The sequence below is a fragment of the Brachyistius frenatus genome, unplaced genomic scaffold (genome assembly GCF_029030835.1).
Source record: "Brachyistius frenatus isolate BFR_SWC_R1_liver_20210118 unplaced genomic scaffold, ASM2903083v1 Contig_5, whole genome shotgun sequence".
NCBI lineage: Eukaryota > Metazoa > Chordata > Actinopteri > Embiotocidae > Brachyistius > Brachyistius frenatus.
This window is the reverse complement of record NW_027210604.1, coordinates 6,465,001-6,483,766: the sequence shown is the minus strand read 5'-3', so window position 1 is coordinate 6,483,766 and position 18,766 is coordinate 6,465,001. Positions and strand designations below refer to the sequence as shown.

The 18,766-nt window shown below is 41.8% G+C and overlaps 1 protein-coding gene across 1 annotated transcript in view; it reads right to left on the bottom strand.

Moving 5' to 3' along the window:
* Positions 1-18,766, bottom strand: part of LOC138633165 (transcription factor COE1-like) — a 147,608-nt gene that overhangs the window by 26,927 nt on the left and 101,915 nt on the right. Inside the window, exons 8-10 of the mRNA XM_069719247.1 lie at positions 5,126-5,207; positions 3,198-3,339; positions 1,557-1,690 (exon numbers count right to left, since the gene is read on the bottom strand). Coding sequence (XP_069575348.1) covers positions 1,557-1,690; positions 3,198-3,339; positions 5,126-5,207 — 358 coding nt within the window. The remainder of the gene's footprint in view (positions 1-1,556; positions 1,691-3,197; positions 3,340-5,125; positions 5,208-18,766) is intronic.

Genomic DNA, 18,766 nt, shown 5'->3' with positions numbered 1-18,766 from the left:
GAAAGAAAAGGGGGATTAAGAGTCACCACACATGATGGGAACAAAATAAAACAGTTTTCTGCATCAGGACAGTACAACATCTTGAGTTTTGATTTTGTGTAGCTGGGTTATCTTTTCACTAAACATTTGCAGTCAACAACCAAAGAACTTCTCTTTACTTTAAATCTAATAACCGTGGATACAGTTCTGTGTGTTCGTCTGTGTGTGTAGAGCATGTTTTTATGAACTTTCTTGCTTGGAGCGCTGCTCTAAAGTTTATTTTAGTTTGTGGGTTGTAGATGCATTGCATTTACACTTGTTAATGTGGTGAAAGGCATCTTGAACCGACCTGTATTTACATTTGGATTTGAGGCATTTTTGAATGAATGTGAATGTGATGTGTGCTGGAAACACGGTTTCCATTTTTTCCTTTTCGCAAACATTTGGAAGGAGATGCTCTTATATCCAAAGTAGACCACATTTGCGTTGATACCAGGCTGAAAAAACAGTTTTTATTTTCAGCTGTATGTGAAAAACATAAACCATTCATCACATTTCTATGGAGGATTTTCATAAACAGTTTTCAGTATTTGGCCCAGGTTTGTGTAAAATCTGTAGGCAGCAGAGAGAGATGCAGACAAACAGGACTTGGCAAACATGCAATCGCTTTTCACCGACAGAATTTTTCAAACTTTGTTTTCTTGCTTCGGAATCAATAATCAGATTGAGTGCAAATGAAGCATTTGGTTGGCCAAAATCCATTCGGAGCCAGTCTGAGGAACGCCAGGAGAGCTGAGTCAGTTTGAACTGAACTGAACTGAGACTCTGTACACATGTTAGTGTGTGTAAGTGCGGCTCTCAACACTGTAAACAAACCCCTCCGCTCTTAACACACACACACACACACACACACACACACACACACACACACACACACACACACACACACACACACACACACACACACACACACACACACACACACACACACACACACACACACACACTGTTGTTGTTGGAAGCGAGCCATGGTCGCTCGGCACACACGGTGAGTGGAGTCAGAAGACAAATAAACATTCTGTAGAGGAGTGGATCTGGGGAAAAGTATCATAGTGAGCTCTGTGTGTGTGTGTGTGTGTGTGTGTGTGTGTGTGTGTGTGTGTGTGTGTGTGTGTGTGTGTGTGTGTGTGTGTGTGTGTGTGTGTGTGTGTGTGTGTGTGTGTGTGTGTGTGTGTGTGTGTGTGTGTGCGAGTGTTTCCGTGAGCATTAGGCCGATGGCTATCAAAATCTGCTGATTTGATCAGTATTCCGGAGAGAGAGACAGAGGGACTGTGGGTGAGGAAGGTGCAGAGGGGGCGGCGGTCGCTTGTTGGTGGGGACTCATTAGAGGCAAACCTCATTTAGACAAACATGAACAAACACGCACACATGCATTTGATCACACACAGTTAAGAGCCTGACCATGAAGAAAAGTATGTTTTCATACTGAATTACTTCCAACGGTTCAAGGGCAAAAACACACAGTCTGAGGGGTTGAAACAACATGGAGACAGGATGATGACTTCTGATAAACTGACCTCGCTCCAAACCAGCATGGTACCGAAGATAACTTGGAGACCATCGAAGAAGTTGTCTCCTATGATGATGACTGTAGCACCTCCTGTAGTCCACCCCTCACTGGGACTGATGGCTTTAATGCAGGGAGCTGCTCCTGCGGGGAATAGAGGGGAGCAAGATGACAGCCAAGAGAAAAGAGGGGGAAAAAAGGAGGAAAATAATTATTAACACATTTGTTGGCACTTGAGATGCTCTTGACGTGAAATTTTACTCGACAAGTAGAAAAACATTTGTTTCCTTTAAACAACCACTAAGTCTCCAAACAGGGAAGGAAATCTGGCTCGAAGCATTTTTGTCCCTGTTGCATCTACACCTCATAATTCTTCATGCTACACCCTTGGATTCTGGCTGCATTCCAGATCATCACACTTACACACTGAATATACGGCCGATTCAAAGTCTGAGTCCTTTTCAATTGGTCCTTGAGAGAAGTTTCTCCTTGTAAATAATTCTACTGAGTAAAATGAGAAGATAAACACACAAAACAACTGTTGATGTTTCTTTTCCATTTGAAACATTATTCAATTTTTGAGGACTTTTTAATTACTCGAATGCATATTAGATTGTCAGAATAACAGAATTTAACCAATTGTACAGACAAATTACACACTTTTTGATGGAGCTAAAATCTCTGGAACCGTATGAGTTAACCTTAGTATTAACCCTCGTGTTGTCCTTGGGTCAAAATGACCCGCAGCTGTGTTCAACCAAGTTCTATTTTATTTCTATATTTTTATATTTTTGGGGATTTTTTTGGTTTAAAGAAACCCTCACAGCATCCTTATCACCAATGATCCCAAAAAATATGAAAATATAGAAATAAAATAGAACTTGCTGTGGGTCATTTTGACCCAAGGACAACACGAGGGTTAAGTTTTATTTATTGCTGTTAAAAGACAACTCTTTCAAAATACGAGACAGGAAAAATGTTCACATTCTTGTCTTATCATGTAATCTTTTATTAATGCTGAATGCAGCGTGGTTTAAAAGCATCAGTTTGACAGAACCTCTGCTGTTTATTTAGTGTTTGTTTATCCCAAAGCTTGACTGATATGAGATTAAGGGTGTTCATTTTTTAAACTAATGATATGACATTGATAAAAACACACACAGAAGGTTTAATACGCATCATATTGCTTCAAACAGAATGGATACAGCCAGCTTATGTCACTTCAACATGAAGCATTGTGTGTATCAGCTCATACGATCCAATCCCAAATCATAACGACAAAAGCCTGTCTGTCAAAAAAAAAAATCAGCTTTCACTGTTTTGTCAGTGTGTGTGTGATTATCGGTATTCAGCTGAATTACAACAACACTCCTTAGTCTGGGTTCGTTTATGAAAAAAAAAAGTATAATGATATTAGATCTAGCAACTCACACACACGGCACCGCACCATGAGTTGTGTGTGTAGTGGGTTGGATTAGCCAGATGGAGGGGCAGGAATCACCTGATAGGATTAAACCATCAACCATCTGGTGGCCATGCTGCTTACGCTCAAACACATTCATGAACAGACACACAGACACACACGCACGCACACACGCACACACGCACACACACACACACACACACACACACACACACACTCCTGTGTTACCGTGTTCTAGGTAAGACGCCGTTCCCTCCACAGGGTCGAGCCTGCGGGCCCGTCGGCCATGTTTGGAGTTGTTGTGGACAAACATGTTGTCAGAGACCGACAGGACATGTCCCTCCACGCTCACTGTAGTCGATACCACCACCTGAAGAGAAGCAGGGGACGGTATGGATGGGGGACAGGCGGAGTGGGTGGGAGAAAGATGAGTGCAAGAGGAAGAAAAAGAGGAGATTGGGGGAGTCAGGATAAAAAAAAAAAAGGGGGTGTAAATGAATTGGAGTGGAAAAAAGTGGGAGAGTGGGAAGGGAAAAATAAAGAGGAAGTGAAGGGAAAGAAAAAAAGAAAAGCAAAAATAAGGAATTACAACGTTGCTGGTCCAGAGATCATTGCAAAGAAGAGTTAAAAGCGTGAAACTGTGAAAAGCTCTTTAAATGTAACCCGTTATCACTGCTATTACCATTACCCTCAACACACACTGAGTCACTGTGACTGGACATTGTGTGTGTGTGTGTGTGTGTGTGTGTGTGTGTGTGTGTGTGTGTGTGTGTGTGTGTGTGTGTGTGTGTGTGTGTGTGTGTGTGTGTGTGTGTGTGTGTGTGTGTGTGTGTGTGTGTGTGTGTGTGTGTGTGTGTGTGTGTGTGTGTGTGTGTGTGGTGTCTGTCCTCTTCTCTTCAGTAGTTCCTGATGGGTCCAGCCCTTAATTATCTCCCAGGGAAACAGAGCTGTCTTTTCTGGTTCCACTACAATAGAGCTGCACAATTAGAGGCACAGATACCGTCACACACTTGCTACTATATGACTCTCTCTGTCCTGTCTCTGCCTCTCTCACACACACACACACACACACACACACACACACACACACACACACACACACACACACACACACACACACACACACACACACACACACACACACACACACACACACACACACACACACACACACACACACACAGACACACACACACACATACACACATTTCACACTCTCTCTCACACACACACACACACACACACACACACACACACACACACACACACACACACACACACACACACACACACACACACACACACACACACACACACACACACAGACAAGAACATGCACATGAGAGCACACCAGCAGAAATACACACATTTCACACTCTCTCACACACACACACACACACACACACACACACACACACACACACACACACACACACACACACACACACACACACACACACACGTGCCATAGTAATAAATCTATCAGTATCTTCTGGGCATCCAGTATCGCCACTCAGCCTCTAGTGGTGTCTTCCTGATTGTGTTGCGGCCGTGAAGATAAGGAAATAATAATGACTGCCCTGCCTTAAATCTTATTCACAACCTCACAACCTCACAACCTCCTTTCTTTCTTTCTTTCTTTCTTTCTTTCTTTCTTTCTTTCTTTCTTTCTTTCTTTCTTTCTTTCTTTCTTTCTTTCTTTCTCTCTCTCTGTCTCTCTGTCTCCCTCCTGTCTGCCTCCTTGCATTGTGTACAGTATATTTATGTCCTGACTATTCAGGATCATAACCTCATGTTTCCTGTAAAGGCGTTGATAGCTTATTTACTTACACTAACATGCACACACACACACACACACACACACACACACACACACACACACACACACACACACACACACACACACACACACACACACACACACACACACACACACACACACACACACACACACACACACATTCCTGTGTTTATGTGTTGCAGCAACCATAAAATATATGTGTGTTGTTATGCCTTATGAAGACAAAGGGAAAGGAGAGAGAGACAAATACAGCCCAACACAGAGACAGAAGATGAGGGAGAGACGGGCAAGCAAACACAGACATAGGAAAAGGAAAATTAATTGATAAAAGTGAAAAAATTTGCTGGTTTTGTACCTGGAACCTCCTCATGTCTCGAGGGTTGCCTGCATTCTTTAAACAGTTCTGGTTGCACTTGAGGAAAAACTTGAGGAAAAATCTGCAGAGACAAAGAGGAGAAGGCCATATTTGAGGTTAACCATTTAACAATAGACCAGACTGCTTTCCTCCTGAATATGAACTCAAGCCCAGTCTCCGTCATACAGTGCAGACAGATCCCCCAAAACAGATAGAGAAATTAATATTTCATGCTGTTTAAAAGTCAAAATGAATTTCCTTGTGGAATTTGCTTGCAGATATGATGAACAACTTTTTTTGTTCTGAAATCCACAGCAGCTGCTTTGAAATGCCACATAAAGTCATTGGATGAACATTTAAGAGGGAAAGTAATGCGGCACACTCCAGCAAAGCCAGAGAAAAAAAAAATTCGGTGACTGTGAGCCAGTTTAAGTTTGAGAAAATCTTAAATTTGACCTTCAGTTTCATACTTTTGTGAATCCAAACTTTACATTCAAATTCTACTCTGCATACACATTTCAAACCACAGAGTCACCTTCCTGTTTTCACCTTTCTTCAGGTCTTTGTTAAAAAATGTAATTAACAACATTGAAAGGTCTACTGTAACTTATACTATGAGTAAAATGCTAAAGTGCTTATCCATCCATTATCTATACTCGCTTTTATCCTGAACAGGGTCACGGATCCTGTCGCTCACATTGGGCGAAGGCAGGGGTACACCCTGGACAGTTCGCCAGTCGTCCATCACATAGAGACAGATGGAAACAAAGACCATTCACACCTAAGGGCAATTTGTAGAACCACCAATTAACCTGTGACGCATGTCTGTGGATGGTGGGAGGAAGCCGGAGTACCCAGAGAGAACCCACGCAGGCACAGGGAGAACATGCAAACTCCGCACAGAAAGGCCCGGATTTGAACCCGGAACCTTTTTACTATGAGGCGACAACGCTAACCATTACACCACCATGCCGCCCCGTGCACCCGTAAAGTGCTTATACGATTCAAAAACAAGTTCAACACAGACAGATCTTTGCTGGGTTATTTCTTAATGCTAACCCTGATATCAACTCATTAAAAAAGGGGAACTATGTTGACATTAGGTGTTGGAAATGAGACCATATGTCATGAATCTATATTACAGAATAAATCAAACACACAGATGGCCATCAACAGCAAACAAACACATCCAGGTTGTGTTTTGGTGCGAGCCAGCTGGCCAGCCTGGCAGAAGCAACAAGGCGCACTCACACAAAAACACACACACATGTTAATACTTGCATGTGCTAAACAAAACTCTAAAGCACAACCACATACATACGTGATAATATTTCCTTTACACTGCACTCAAAGTCTTTAGCCTCTATATCTTCTACCTCCAACAAAATAGCAGTCTTATATCTTTGGTCAATTTCTTTCAGCCTAGTTTTAAAGTCACAATCAATAGGCCTGCACACAGATTACTATCCTGGCATAGAACATAAAGCACTACTTCTAAATTATTAGGCAAACAACAAAATACAATATTTTTCTGAGAACCCTACCTACCTTTTCGAAGGTCACTGTTATTTGTTTTAATTGGACTATTTACACAAATTGGAATTGGACAAAAGGATCAAGTAAAAAGAGGAAGTCGGAAACAACATGTCCCTGTTGCAGCATAAATTCAATATCATAAGCTCAATTACAATGTAAGGATTGCAGAGTTATTGTAGGAGATTGCATTACCAGAAATTGTGTCCATTTGTGAGTTTTTTGCAAGTCTATATCATCTCCAGTCCCTTGTGGCTGAGCCTGGTGCTCTACTGTTTAAGAGATGACAGCCCTTGCATTGGACCTCCAGAACAAAGCAGAGGTGTGTGTGTGCAAACATGTACTCCACGTGTGTGTGTGTGTGTGTGTGACGGTGCAGCACAGCTCAGTGGCAGGTCCGAGTGTAAAACTCTGCATTAACGAGCTCAGGCTTCGTTAGAACACCGCCGCTGGGATTCTGCATGTCTAATTATCTTGACCCCTCACCCCTGGGTGACAGCCTATCACAGCGGAGGACAGCCACGATGACCCCTGCTGACCTCCCACTGTCTAGTCCTTCTCACAACACTAGCATAGCGTTAACACGACCACCTCAGCTGACCCTCCGTTGTAGAGCTCTGTGTAAAGGAGCCGATTGGGAGGCTCGCACACTCCACAGCTCATCAGCCTGATGTATGAAAAGACTAAAGCAACGGTAGAGGAAGCGTTTGGATTTATTAGTAGTTCTTGGATGTAGGTAAAAGTCCTGTATTTGAACAAGTAAAAATAAAATAGACTACATCACAAAACCCAGTGTGAAAAAAAACAATTTTGAGACGCAGAATAAAAATGTAACATGCTTCTAAATGATACTGTAGCATACTGTAAGTGTAAAAAATAAAGTATGCAGAAGAATGAAATTAAGTTACTCCAGTAAAGTACAACTACCTTAAAAAGTATTTAAATGTACTCTGTGTAGTTACTTTTGAGAGCTACATTATTTACAGTCAACTTCAGAAGCACTAATCTCATGTGTTGGCTGCGTATCGCAGTTAATGTGGATCTTAAATCAAGAATCTATAATGACATGACACATTAATTTACAGTTTCATTGTCTGCTGCAAACATGCGGCTGTTGACTCAGTTTTTAGTGCCACAGTAATACCTAGCATGTAATAATAAAACAATTAATATCCATAAGTAAAGATTTAAATACAAGGAACCAACAGAGCACTAGGTTTGGATAGACACACGGTACCTGCAGTGTCCAATCAGTGTTGGAAGTGAAAAAGTTGGATCCATATAACCTCATCAAAATTTACTGTTAAAAATGTAAATTAAAAACAATATTGAACAGATTTCCTATCAACCTTTCCACATCTGCAATGCCGCCAGCTGTTAGCACCCTCTGTAGAACCTTGTATCTCCTGAGACCAGATACAAACAGGACCTCCTCAAAACAGTCCTCTACAGCACTACTACTGGTTGACGACTCCACACGGCACATTTACATGAAATATTTTGAGTAGACATACTTCTGTAGTTTCTAATTCTGCTATGTGGTCACTGTAGAAGTATTTTTGTTGATATTCAAAGGTGAATAGGCTCTTGTCTCTAATTCAGCACCACTGAGAAAGATAGAAATTACTTAAAACATCAGCCTGGTAATCACTACTATCAGTTATCAATTCTGCCTCTGAGTGTATCCTAAAACCAAATAGCTTCACTCTATCATTGGTGACCTCATTATTTTTCACATCTAGCATTCAACTCAGTCCGTCTATTTGCTGTGAGAGTGTTGAGAGTGTGTTCTCTCATTGGTACATATTCTACATTTTAATGCAGTATGTGCGCTCCTCTTCCCCCCTTCAATTGACCCCATCTGGCCTAATCAAGTCTGCAACAAAAAGGCTCTGCAGCGACACACACACACACACACACACACACACACACACACACACACACACACACACACACACACACACACACACACACACACACACACACACACACACACACACACACACACACACACTTTGTGTGAATTGATTGGCTGGTCCAGTTGCTGGTCGTTAAGAGGCCTCCAATTAAACAGGGCAATTATAAGAGTCTGAACGATTGTGGGGGAGGGGAGTTCTCTTCACCTCTTTCCTCTATCTCACTCCCTCTCTTCGAGACCCGATCATGTTCAAGTGATAACATCGCTGTTGACCTTTGCTATATTGTGAGTACGGCACTCAGAGAGCTGACCCGACACCAGCCCTGCCTGCTGCAAACACACACACACACACACACACACACACACACACACACACACACACACACACACACACACACACACACACACACACACACACACACACACACACACACACACACACACACACACACACACACAGGAAGCCCATCTGTTCAGGGAAGTGTTAGAGTCGTGGTGAGCAGAGATTAAAGAAAGAAAGACGACAATATTAAAATACAATACACGTCTGCCTTTTTGCACTGTTTTTATTTTTTTAGAAAGTGATCGTTTTGATAAAAATAAAAAATAAAAGAACAAGAGAGAGAGAGAAAAGGTCATAACACAATATAATATCTGTGTCTGGCAACCACAGTATTGTTACATTTAGGGGAAGCTTGGAGTTGAACTGTCGCTTAACTAAGTCATGATTAAGTTGAGATAAGAAAAACTCTGTTTGGGAAAGATGGTAGTTAATAGTTAATAAAACATTAATTGCAGACTTATGAGAGGACGTGCTAAACAGCACAACAATCCTAACAATGCAACATATTGCAGGAGTAGAATTTTGTTTCCCCTTAAATCTGATAAAAGATCTCTGTAGATTGGAATAGGAAGTCGTTTTCTTTGCCCGACCAAATATTCTGTAATTTGATTTTTTTTTTTGTCTGAACACTGGCTTACTACAGTAATACAAGAAGGGGTTAGAGCTGCTGGCTCAGCAGCCTTTCGGTCGCAGTGAGGTGCAAACAAACACACAATCAACAATGATGAAGTTACTTGTCATGGTAAAGTTTGATGCTGATGCCTGTTTAGACATTAAGTTTAGCTTATGATGTGTTTCGCAGGAGAGTTTGGGAGGTAAGGCTGAGTTCTGAATTGCACCTCTCTTTGTTCTGCTATCACAAGTCAAAATGTCTGCGTTGAAAACCGCAATATTTGTCATTTCTCTGTCCATTTAATGAATCTTAGGCAAACATTACTGTCCTTTCATGTCTGCTTTGACTCCACCAGATCCTGAAATAAGTTGTGTAGTTGCCAACTTCGTGTAAAATATGTCATTATGTCAAAATATGACAGTTTGCTTGTTAAAAACAGCTTTCTTGCTTCAGCGAGGCACTGAAATCTGACCGTCCAGTACACATTTAAATCCCAGTACAGAATGTTATAACAGTGCAATGCTAGTTTTTTAGGCCCAGAGCTTCAGAGCCAAAGCACGTATGCTAATGCTGTAAATAATGTAATCAACCAATAAAATTAGCCTTGTTTTTGGCCTGTTAACACTGGTGTTGTTATATTTTTAGTCACGATAATGTTGCAAAAGAGCTGAATGCTGTTTTTCAGTCCTGACAGCCATGTTGTTGTTGACCGCAGCCAGTTAGCCCCAATAATGTAATCAACTGTCCTCTTGTTATCTCGTCTGTTAGACATAGTAATGTAGCAAACAACAGTTGGATGCTGTTTTTTTTTTTTTTTTGTATCCTGTTAGCCATGGTGTAGTGGTGAACAGCACAGCTACATCCATTATTCAGAGGCTGAGATGGCAATTATGGCTCAGAGCACAACTGACATTAATATTTAATATATAGGGCTAACACAGACCTGAAGAGAGAGACAGGAAGTGACAGAGAGAGGGGATGGAGAAGGCGTTGGGATGAGGAGAGAGAAACACGGCGGGGAAGAGGAGGGGGAACACTGAGAGTGTGTGAAGGAGAAACAAATGGAAGAGAGAATCAGGAAAGAGGATTACGGGGGTTTGTTTCAACCACTCTCCTGTCATTTAAACAGTTACAATGCCACCAGGGCAAGGGTGACATCCGGAGGAATTCCAGCTTTGTGGCTGTGTGTGTGAAAAAGAGTATGAGTGACTGAATGTCTGTGTCCGTTTTATTCCCTAAAGACTTGCTTTTCTACTGAGCCAAAAATAACGATGCTGCCATGGAAGGGAAAAAAAAAAAAAAAAAAAAAAAAACACACAAACACACACACACACACACACACACACACACACACACACACACACACACACACACACACACACACACACACACACACACACACACACACACACACACACACACACACACACACACTACTCTGGTGAGTTGTTGCTGACAGGTGGAGAAATTGCAGCGAGTCAGTTTGTGCCGACAAACTGAACAACAGATCAGTGCTTTTGCTGCTCCTGCCTCCTCTGTCTCTTCTCTATCTCCCTGCTTTCTTTAGATGTCTTGTTTCACCTGCTTGCCAAGTTTCTTGGCAACGCTTTCTGACAGAATGATGATATTCACCATCTTTCTCTACGTGCATGTGTGGGAGACAACTTGGGAATGTCTGTGTACCTATCCAAACTGCCAGTAACTGATCAGTTACCGGATGTACACAAAGTAACACCATTCTGCACAAAGATGTTTGCAAACATTGTAAAATATGATTCAATGCATATTTGAAATGATTTTAAAATACTGTGAATAGGAGACACATGTAAATACTGTAGCTATTATAACCAGCCTTTCAGTTCAGCATGCTTTCCCCTCTCATCAGTCATTTCAAGCAGCTAATATCTGTAGTGCGAGTTTCCGCCTCAGTCGGTTGTTCTGTCAGAGATCGACTTCCTGTTTCCTGTTTACACTGCGAGTTTGTTATTGTTTAATGTGATGACATCAGATGGCACTGCTGGGCCCTTTTCCTGCTATCTGAGCATGCAGTAGGAAAAACAAGAATATGAAATACGATGACGCCCTCCGTTCGGCTGCTACCGCAATAATAATAACGTGATAATATATTGCTTCCTGTGGGGGAAATGCTTGTTTTTACTTTTTTCTTGAATTATCTCATTCAAGGCCGCTCAGCAGAGATAACGGTTGCTGATACAAAGCTCAAACCATTCATGAAAGGACAGTGTCTGTAATCCAGAGACCACACTTCAAATCTATTGGAAGTCGGGTTTGTTTGTCTAACCAAATTAAGAGTGTTATATGGAGGTATTTTGTATCTTACGGTCCAAAACAGAAAGATATTCACTTTTTCAAGTTTTAAGAAACGGAGAAAATCAGGAAACAGTTTAGCATTTTTGATTGACTAAACCATTAAGCTCTTCTGCAAAGACAATACCTCACAGTGAAGATGTAACAGTAACCCCACGGTAACCTCTAGGACAAAGCTTGAGACACATCCGAACTTTTATAAAGTAACTTTAACAACTGAGACGTCCACATGCACACACCCAGAGAGCCAACGCTGAGTGATGCTGAGACTAACTTGATTGTGAGAGTCGGGGGGAGCGGAGAGACGACGAAAACTGAGCAAGGAGGAGAAACTGTGAGTAAAGGGGGGAAGAGTGGTCGGGAGCGAAATGGTGTGCGGAGGAAAGAAAAAAGGCAGTGGAGGCGGGCGGGGGGGGGGGAGTCAGGGGGAGGGAGGGTGGAAATGCATGGGAGAGGGAAAGAGAGTTATGCGAGGGAACAAGACTTAAGAGAACTGAACAGAGCCGAGCGGAGCAGAGTTATTTTACATAATGATGGTTGATATGCACAGAGGTAATTGATAGCTGAGCTGCAGCCCAAAAAACACCCAGCGAGCTGTCAATCATGGCTCATCTCCCTGGAGATATGCTAATGATGATGATGATGAGGGCTTAGCTTCATATTGCTATCATTACTATTAATGCTATCATTGTTGTCATCTCTGCATATTTAAATGACAGCGCAGGTCAGAGTGGTGATAGCCAAGCGCGTATGATGTCTGAGCGGGCTCGTACTTTCTGCCAGGCCCGAGACAGAGAGAGCATTAATAACTTGTACTGGTCTACTTGTTCAGCACTGCTGTAGACCTGTACAGGTGTCATTACATCACTATCGCATGTAATGGTGACACTGATGTCATCAGTTTGTGACAAGGCAGCAGAGCGTCGCTCAGAGCGACGAGCAATCATTGTCTGTGGGCCACAAGCAGAAACTGCCTCAATGTGGGATCATCAATAAATTCACAGATGTTATGTTTTGATATGAGTTAATATGATCATTCATTTTTGTATTAAATGCCAATAAACTCATGTATGGAAAATAGGAAAGGAGCTGTCTTGTAAAGTACCTCCAGGTTTGTTTGATTCCCACAGTTACTTAATAAATAGATGAATAATTACAACTTTTTACAACTAAGGTCTTATTCTACTGATTTCAGACAACTGAAGAAGAAACATGAATGATCAGATAATCTGGCAGGTTGTAAACAAGACAGCTGATTAGCTACATGATCTAAACCACTTTATTCAAAGTTAAGATCCATTGACAGAAACTGAACACTATCACTTGGCAGAAACGCTGTGCACAGTTTTTATCTGCACTCCTGGTCAATATATAAGCTGCAAATATGTGTATTTTATCATTCAGGTTAATTTGGCTCACCTGGACTTTGTTGAAGACCTGACTGACCTGTGTGTGTTTTTCTCGACCTGTCAGATTTATTTTTGGAGATTAGCAATTGTCAGGGTTCGTACAGTCTTACTACCACTACAGGGATGATGACCAAATGTGTGAAAATAAATTGTAATAAATAGGAACTATGCTTTGAAATCATCACTTTATTAAATCTGAACTGAAAACTAAGCCTTTGTTTTGTGTGTGTGTTGATGTGTTGACTGTGGCTCATCAAACGCCTAATGAGACAGAAATTAATGTTTTATCCTAAGAACTATTTTATATGCATTGAACATATTTCACATACTGTATTATTGTGTAACTATGTAAACCTATGATATTCCCTGCCACACAAACAATATGTGCTGAATGTAAAATCTTAAAAATGTCAACATTTCAAGATTTGTTTTAAGGCTGAAGTCACTGCAGTTATCTCAAATCTAAAAAAAAAAAAAAAAAGCCCAAAAATTAATTATCAGGTTCACTTGTCTGCAAATGATGAGATTTATGGCACTTTATTGTTTGGAACTTTACCAAATACTTGAACAACATTGATGCTGCCGGCCAGGAGTTACAACGAACGTAATGTCCCTCGATAATAGATTAACCAGGACTGTGGGACTCGACTGCTAGGGGCCACGATAAGATTAAATTACAACATCATTACCTTCAAGACAAATACAGTCAGAGGTCTTACTCACCGGAGGGAGAGAAAAGGGGGAGAAACAGGGGAGAACAGTGAGGAGGTGAAGGCAAAGATGAGGGGCTAGACAGACAGAGGGAGGAGGTTACTGTGGTGTATATTTTAAAGGCTGAAGGCAAACTGTTGAATTATAGATGAGTCAGATTGATTTGGGAGGTGGAGAGAAGGAGGGGAGGAGGAAAAAAAGGAGAGAAAAGGTGGAAGGAGGGACAGAGGAGAGAGGGGGAGGAAAGGGGGTGGGGGGTGAGTGAAGGGTGAGCAGCTAAAGGATCACTTGCTTCAGGCCAAACAAGTACAGTGCACATACACACACACACACAGACACACAGACAGACAGACAGACAGACAGACACACACACACACACACACACACACACACACACACACACACACACACACACACACACACACACACACACACACACACACACACACACACACACACACACACACACACACACACACACACACACAAGCGCACAGACAGCTTACCTTAAATCGATCTAAAGCTCAGGCTCTCTCTGCTTTTTACTCTTTTTAGTCTCCTGCTCTCACACAGGCACACACCCAGTTTATCTCCACCACCGAACAAACTTACACAAAGAGACACACACTCGCACTGTCTCGGTGATGACGTGGTAACAAGACAGCAGTGCCGGTGACCTACGGAACTGGGGGCAGATAAACTAAACTTGTAGGGCTTTCTGTGTGTGTGTGTGTGTGTGTGTGTGTGTGTGTGTGTGTGTGTGTGTGTGTGTGTGTGTGTGTGTGTGTGTGTGTGTGTGTGTGTGTGTGTGTGTGTGTGTGTGTGGGGAGGGGAGGGGGGGGTAAGAAAAGGAACAGAGGAGAGGAAGAGAGTGATGAAGGAAGTGATATTGACAGGAACCTCTTCCTCCTCTCTCCTCCTGTCTCCTCCTCTCTCCATCAGTCACTCACTCAAACACACACACAGGTTCACTGCCTGTGAGATCGCATCTCTCGCACGCACACACACACGTGCACACACACACACACACACGCATGCACGCACGCACACACACACACACACACGCACGCACGCACGCACGCACGCACGCACGCACGCACGCACGCACGCACACACACACACACACACACGGGCTGCCAAGGGAATTTCTCAGTTATAGTGATGCTGATTGAGAAAAGCATTTATAAGGCCCTTCTCCACTAAGAGACTGTGTTGCTCCAAGTCGTTCTTCTTTTAAATTTATAAATCCTATTCCACATCACTCTGTCCCTGTTCCCACTGTATCTCCCTCACCTAAACAGCATGTTTCTTCCTAACCAGAAGAAATATGGTTGTATCAAATTTTGTGGTCATGCTAATCATTAATGTTATCTCTCACAAGGTCACATCCCATCTCTTCTGGGTGTAAGGTTTTCTTTTAACGGTGGCCACAATTGTTTCTGAACCGTCACTAAGAAGCTGTCAGTCTAAACCAAACCTTTACCACTGAGGTGAAGAATCAGAGAACACTAATATCAATATTTTCAGAAGTATTCATGGTTTGTTTTGGAAGCATGATGACAAATTACTGTACCTATTTTGTCATTTTGGTGTGAAAACTTGTATGACAATGTGTGCTTCAGTTACACTTCTATGTTGTGTGCGTACACGCATGGGCATGTGTTTCTTTTTAAAGGTGAATATTAAATTATCATTGAGAGGAAATTGTTTCATTACAGCAGGAAGGAAGATGATATATGAACGTAACATTTATTGTAGATAAAAGATGCTGCATCCTGGGTTTCAGTGTATTTGTTGAGTGCCAGTGGGGAAATTCCTCTGCAGCTGCATCCATTGGTGTGCATGTGTTACGCTAGTCAGTCTGATATCTTGTCTATTTAAAGATGATGATATTTTATTTAGTCACAACATCTTGGTGGAATGAAATATTTAGAAAAAAAACATTACTTCTCCTGGTTTGATCTGGACACTGACTGTCCACTCAGGCTGCAACAAGAGCTGCTACAAATCGCTTCAGCTCTTTTCTCTGTGCATCTGTTTCATATTCACTTTGAGTCTAAATATACAGAGAAGCAGGAGAACAAAACAGATTTATATGCTGGACATCAAAGTGGAAGTGAAGCTGATTCAATTCATTATCCTACTTCCAAAAAAGCTGTGACATAAAAGATTCTGCTTGTATTCACCTGACTTAAAACCTCTAAAAGAAAAAAATGGTGATAGGTTAATTTTATGACTTTAACGTGAAGAGTTGAGCTGTGAGGGGAAAGAAAAAGAAAGGAGGTGGGAAGACCCCGAAGACAGGAAGGTGGAAGAAGAGGAGAGGATGTGAGGGAGATGTGAGGGGCAGGTTGGAGCATTTAACTCCCGCTACGTTTGTCAAACAAATTAAACGCTGTCAAGGTTCCTCACCTGTGTGTGCATGCACACACAAACACACATTTAAACTGCCTGTGTGGCACGCATATGGCTCACCCGGCCCAAATAAGGAAATATGCATACATTACCATAACTAATGTATGAACCACTCCATTTAATATGCTAATTTACTGAAATATTACTGAGCGCCGTCTGTTGTGAATGAATAAATTTGAATTGCAATTAGAATAATCCTTTATAATTAATGAAAACTGTCAATTTTGGTTCAGAAGTAATTTGATTAACGGGTTGATGGGGCACCAATTAAGTGGAGGATGAGGAGGAGCAGAGAGGAGGATGAAGAGAGGAGAAGAAAGATGACAAGCTCTTCAGATAATCGGTTCCTTTTCATGTGTAATGAGAGATTAAGCCCAAACGATGTAATGTTCCTTTAAAGAAACACAGTGCGAAGAGAATAGCAAACTTCTCTTACCTTCGCAGACATCACAGCAGTGACAGGAGAACAGGACGCAGCATTAAAAAGAGGAGGAAGAGAGTACATACGATTAGATAGTGGAGTTAAATGAGCTACGTCCTCAGTATTATAAATGTTCAATCAGCAACACAGACTTCAAACAATTATGAGAAAGTAGGTGCTACTTTCTCATTTTAAAACCATTTTAAAACCCTTATGTATGCTAGCTGTGGTTTTAACCGTGTTATTTTCTGCAGCGGCCACAGTAATGGTGTCATTGGCTTTCTAATTCACAAGCACCTCCTACCACTAATTAACCACATCCATGTTGCTGTTATTAGCTAATTACAAGACTGGACACATGCCCAGCTAATTAAAGCTATTAAGTGTGTGTGTGTGTGTGTGTGTGTGTGTGTGTGTGTGTGTGTGTGTGTGTGTGTGTGTGTGTGTGTGTGTGTGTGTGTGTGTGTGTGTGTGTGTGTGTGTGTGTGTGTGTGTGTGTGTGTGTGTGTGTGTGTGCAGGAGAGAGTGTATTTTAAGGCATCTGAGGAGTTAATGTTTTAACGACAGAATATAACGGAGACCTGCATTGCAACAATCCACGTGATACAACCCCCCTACTTGCTCTTACAGTACAAAAACACCGCTGTTCCCTCTATTCCCAAATCAATAGCCAAGGTCATTATGTTCAGCTGAATCATATGTTTCACTATAGTTGCTGCGTGTTAATAATATTTCAACAGAGTTGCAGGAAAAAGCTTCTAATTTAGCTCGTTTAGTCAACACTGTCATCCATCATGGTGAAAACACAAAAGACCCCCCTGACTCTCGGCTGCTTTTCTTTTGCTTTTTTCCACCTCACCGGTGATTTTCCCACGTCTCATTTTCTCTCCTCCACACCTCCTCCGCTCCTCATTCATTTTCACTAATTTTCTCTCTTCCCCCTCGCCCCATTCTCTTTTACTTTATCTTCCTCTGTGCTCTTCGTGTCTCATCAGAATTTCTCCACAACTACTTCGTTTCCTTTCCTTTGCTTTCCTTTGCTTTCTTCTCATTAGAAGAGCATGTTTTTCTTCATTTCAGAACTCTAATCCTCTCTTTATACATCTGAATATTCATTGGATTGTTTTGTTTTGAATATTCAAGACCAATTAACATGCCGTGTATGAATAATTAATGCTTATTATTTTCTCCCTTTTAAATCTTTAATAATTAAAATCTATAAATCTGAAAACAAAGCGGCTCATTTTCACTTTTTATGTGTGTGTGTGTGTGTGTGTGTGTGTGTGTGTGTGTGTGTGTGTGTGTGTGTGTGTGTGTGTGTGTGTGTGTGTGTGTGTGTGTGTGTGTGTGTGTGTGTGTGTGTGTGTGTGTGTGTCATGCTGACAGACTGTTTAACAACAGCTCAGGAACTCTCTCTTTCATCTGCCAGCAGTCTATCCTCCTGCCACCCAACCAAGGTGTGTGTGTGTGTGTGTGTGTGTGTGTGTGTGTGTGTGTGTGTGTGTGTGTGTGTGTGTGTGTGTGTGTGTGTGTGTGTGTGTGTGTGTGTGTGTTCACACTCATGAATAAATGAACTTGTTAAAGAGAGATGAAGGGGAAGAAGGAGACAGGTTCTGCTGTCCTGTTCAAAACTACCTGATCTGGCACAACACTTAGCATGTCGGAACACACACACACACACACACACACACACACACACACACACACACACACACACACACACACACACACACACACACACACACACACACACACACACACACACACACACACACACGTTCACCCTGAAAACTGCAGTTGGCTGCATCACCAACAATACAGAAATTATAGACAATGAGATGGGTATTTAAAACCGAGTAAGGACCAAAAAAAAAAAAAAGGTGCCGATAATGCATTAAAGGAGGAGAGAAAGAGAGAGAGATGCATGCTTGTCCTCCTTTAGTCTTATAA